This window comes from Otolemur garnettii, unplaced genomic scaffold (genome assembly GCF_000181295.1).
Source record: "Otolemur garnettii isolate 467f Iridium unplaced genomic scaffold, OtoGar3 scaffold00288, whole genome shotgun sequence".
NCBI classification, from domain to species: Eukaryota; Metazoa; Chordata; class Mammalia; order Primates; family Galagidae; genus Otolemur; species Otolemur garnettii.
In genome coordinates, this window is record NW_003852683.1 from 691,211 (window position 1) to 693,688 (window position 2,478).

The 2,478-nt window shown below is 45.6% G+C and overlaps 1 protein-coding gene across 1 annotated transcript; it reads right to left on the reverse strand.

The window, feature by feature from the left end:
* Positions 1–750: 750 nt before the first annotated feature.
* Positions 751–1,800, reverse strand: FPR1 (formyl peptide receptor 1). Its single transcript, XM_003803972.2, has one exon. It carries the CDS (start codon positions 1,798–1,800, stop codon positions 751–753), a length of 1,050 nt encoding a protein of 349 aa, XP_003804020.2.
* Positions 1,801–2,478: the final 678 nt, after the last annotated feature.

Below are 2,478 nucleotides of genomic sequence, written 5' to 3' on the forward strand. Positions count from 1 at the left end.
TTTGCACTTTTTATGCAACTTCTTATGCATTTTATGAAAGTAGCTTTTACAAAAATTAGGGAAATGTCTACATTCTACTCTGAGTTAATTCCGTTTAGGACAAGAACAGTGGCAAGCCCAGATAAAGTGTTAAACTGGACTAATTCAGTTGAAGCAAGACTGAGAGATACAAGTAAAAACACAGACCTTGTGTTTGGGGGGAGAACAATCTGTTTCACAAAATATATGATGCAAGGGATCAGGCAAGTCTTCACCTGACTTCTAGATAACTTTCATATTTTTACTTACCTATTGATCAATTAAGGCTAAGAACTTTATAGAAAGTATCTCCTTTTCTATCTTGTCTAATTTAAGCCATACTCTTTCATACTTCCTCCTCTTTCATTTTCCTGGGGTGACAACATAATTTGTCACCCACACTAGGGTACTTTGCAGAATGAGTGGACACTATGAATAATTATGCCCCGGTAAAAGGTATCATTCAGGACCATGTCAGGCAAATGAGGACACATGATCTTCCTATCACTGACCACCTCAGACTGAGGTCCAAAAACCAAAAAAAGAAAATCAGTAGTAAGTTCAAGTCTATTACTTCTCTCCAAATCTGGGAACACAATTTTTTTTTTTTCCTGGCAAGTGGGTAACCTGAGGATAAGCAAGGAGTGCCTGTGTCTAAGTATAACTCAAAGAGAGAGGAACTAGGACTGGGAGCTCCAACATGTCTCCTAGCCCCCTCCCTCCTCACACTGCCTATAACTTAGCCTCTGCAGGAGATGAAGTAGAATCAGTGGCTGTGTTCGTGCTCAGGGGCAAGTCCTCACTCAGGGCCCTCTCCAGACTGGCGGGCAGGGACTGGATTAGTCTCTCTCGGAAGTCCCGGCCCATGAAGACGTACAGCATTGGATTAAGGCAGCTGTTGAAGAAGGCCAGGGCACTTGTCACATTCACTGCTATTCTAAGATGTTGGCTTATACCAGACAACAGTTCCCGGCGTCTGATTGTAACTATGAGGGCCACTACCTGATAGGGAAACCAGCAGAGAAAAAAGGCAGCTACAACAAAAGACAGGACTCGTAAAGGACGACTGGACTTAATCAGGCCTTGTCTGTACATCTTGGTGGCGATGAGCCCATAGCAGACAGCCACGATGGACATCGGTGTGCTGAAGCCAATGATGAAGCGTATGATCCCTCTCACCATCAGCATCCTGAAGGCCACCTCCCTCTTCTCTACAGGGTCCTTGGTCCAGGGTGAAAAGTCAAAAGTGCACATTATTTTTCCTGTGCCCCTTCCATCAGCAATGGTAGTCAGACGAATGATAACTGGCAACGTGAGGAGCACAGCAAAAATCCAGGGCACGATGATCACCCTCTTGGCCAGGCTTATAGTGCGGTGGTTCTGGGCCCAGACTGGATACAGGACACAGGTGCAGCGGTCCAGAGCAATGAGAGCAATCAGGAAGACACTTCCAAACAGGTTGATGTCCACTATGGTATTAATGAACTTGCATAGGAACCAACCAAAAGGCCAATGTCCTCCCATGACCTTTGAGACCAAGAGGAAAGGCAAAGTGGAGGTGAAAGAGAAATCAGCCAAGGCCAGGTTCAGGTAAGAGAGGGTAGTCACTGTGTGCGTCATCCGGAACCCAGTCACCCAGATTACGAGCCCATTGCCCAGGATGCCAAGGACAAAGGTAAGTGCAAATACCAAATAAGAGACGATGTCCAGGACAAGATAGCCGGCAGGCACAGCACGCATACCTCCAGACACATTTGTGGGGAGAGAGGAATTCATCTCCATCGTATGCACTCCTGAAATAGTTGAACAGTGGCACTTGTTTAGTTATGAATCTCCATGCACCCACCAGTTTTCCCACCTGTTGTTCCTTTATCTTCCCCACACCAGCCAGAACGTCCTCACCACCCTTCCTTATACTTGCCCATGTCTATAAATTGGCAACCGGTGTGAAAGTGGAAAGATCTTATCCTATCACATGTTCCCACAATTGATGACATGCAAGCCTACTGAGTAGATCACTTTGCTAAAGAAGATAGATAGGGTTTTTGCCCTCCAAGAGGAAAATATTGGCCAAAGATGTATAAAGAAAACACATCTCTAAAAAAGAATGTTCACTTGATCTGGTGCCTGTAGCTCAAGCAGCTAGGGAGCCAACCATATACACCGGAGCCAGCGGGTTCAAACCCAGCCCAGGCCTGCCAAACAACAATGACAACTACAACCAAAAAGTAGCCAGCATTGTGGTGGGGCTCCTGTAGTCCCTTGTAGCTACTTGGGAGGCTGAGGCAAGAGAATTGCTTAAGCCCAAGAGTTTGAGGTTGCTGTGAGCTATGACACTGTGGCACTCCACCCAGGGTGACATAGTGAGACTCTGTCTCAAAAAAAAAAAGAGTGTTCACTGTGGTACTCTTCACGATAGTCAGAAGGTGGAAACAATACAAATGTCAATCAAAAGACAAA

What these genes read in the sequence shown, in the direction of transcription:
- FPR1 (XM_003803972.2), bottom strand. Translation starts at nt 1,800, where the DNA reads ATGGAGATGAATTCCTCTCTCCCCACAAATGTGTCTGGAGGTATGCGT.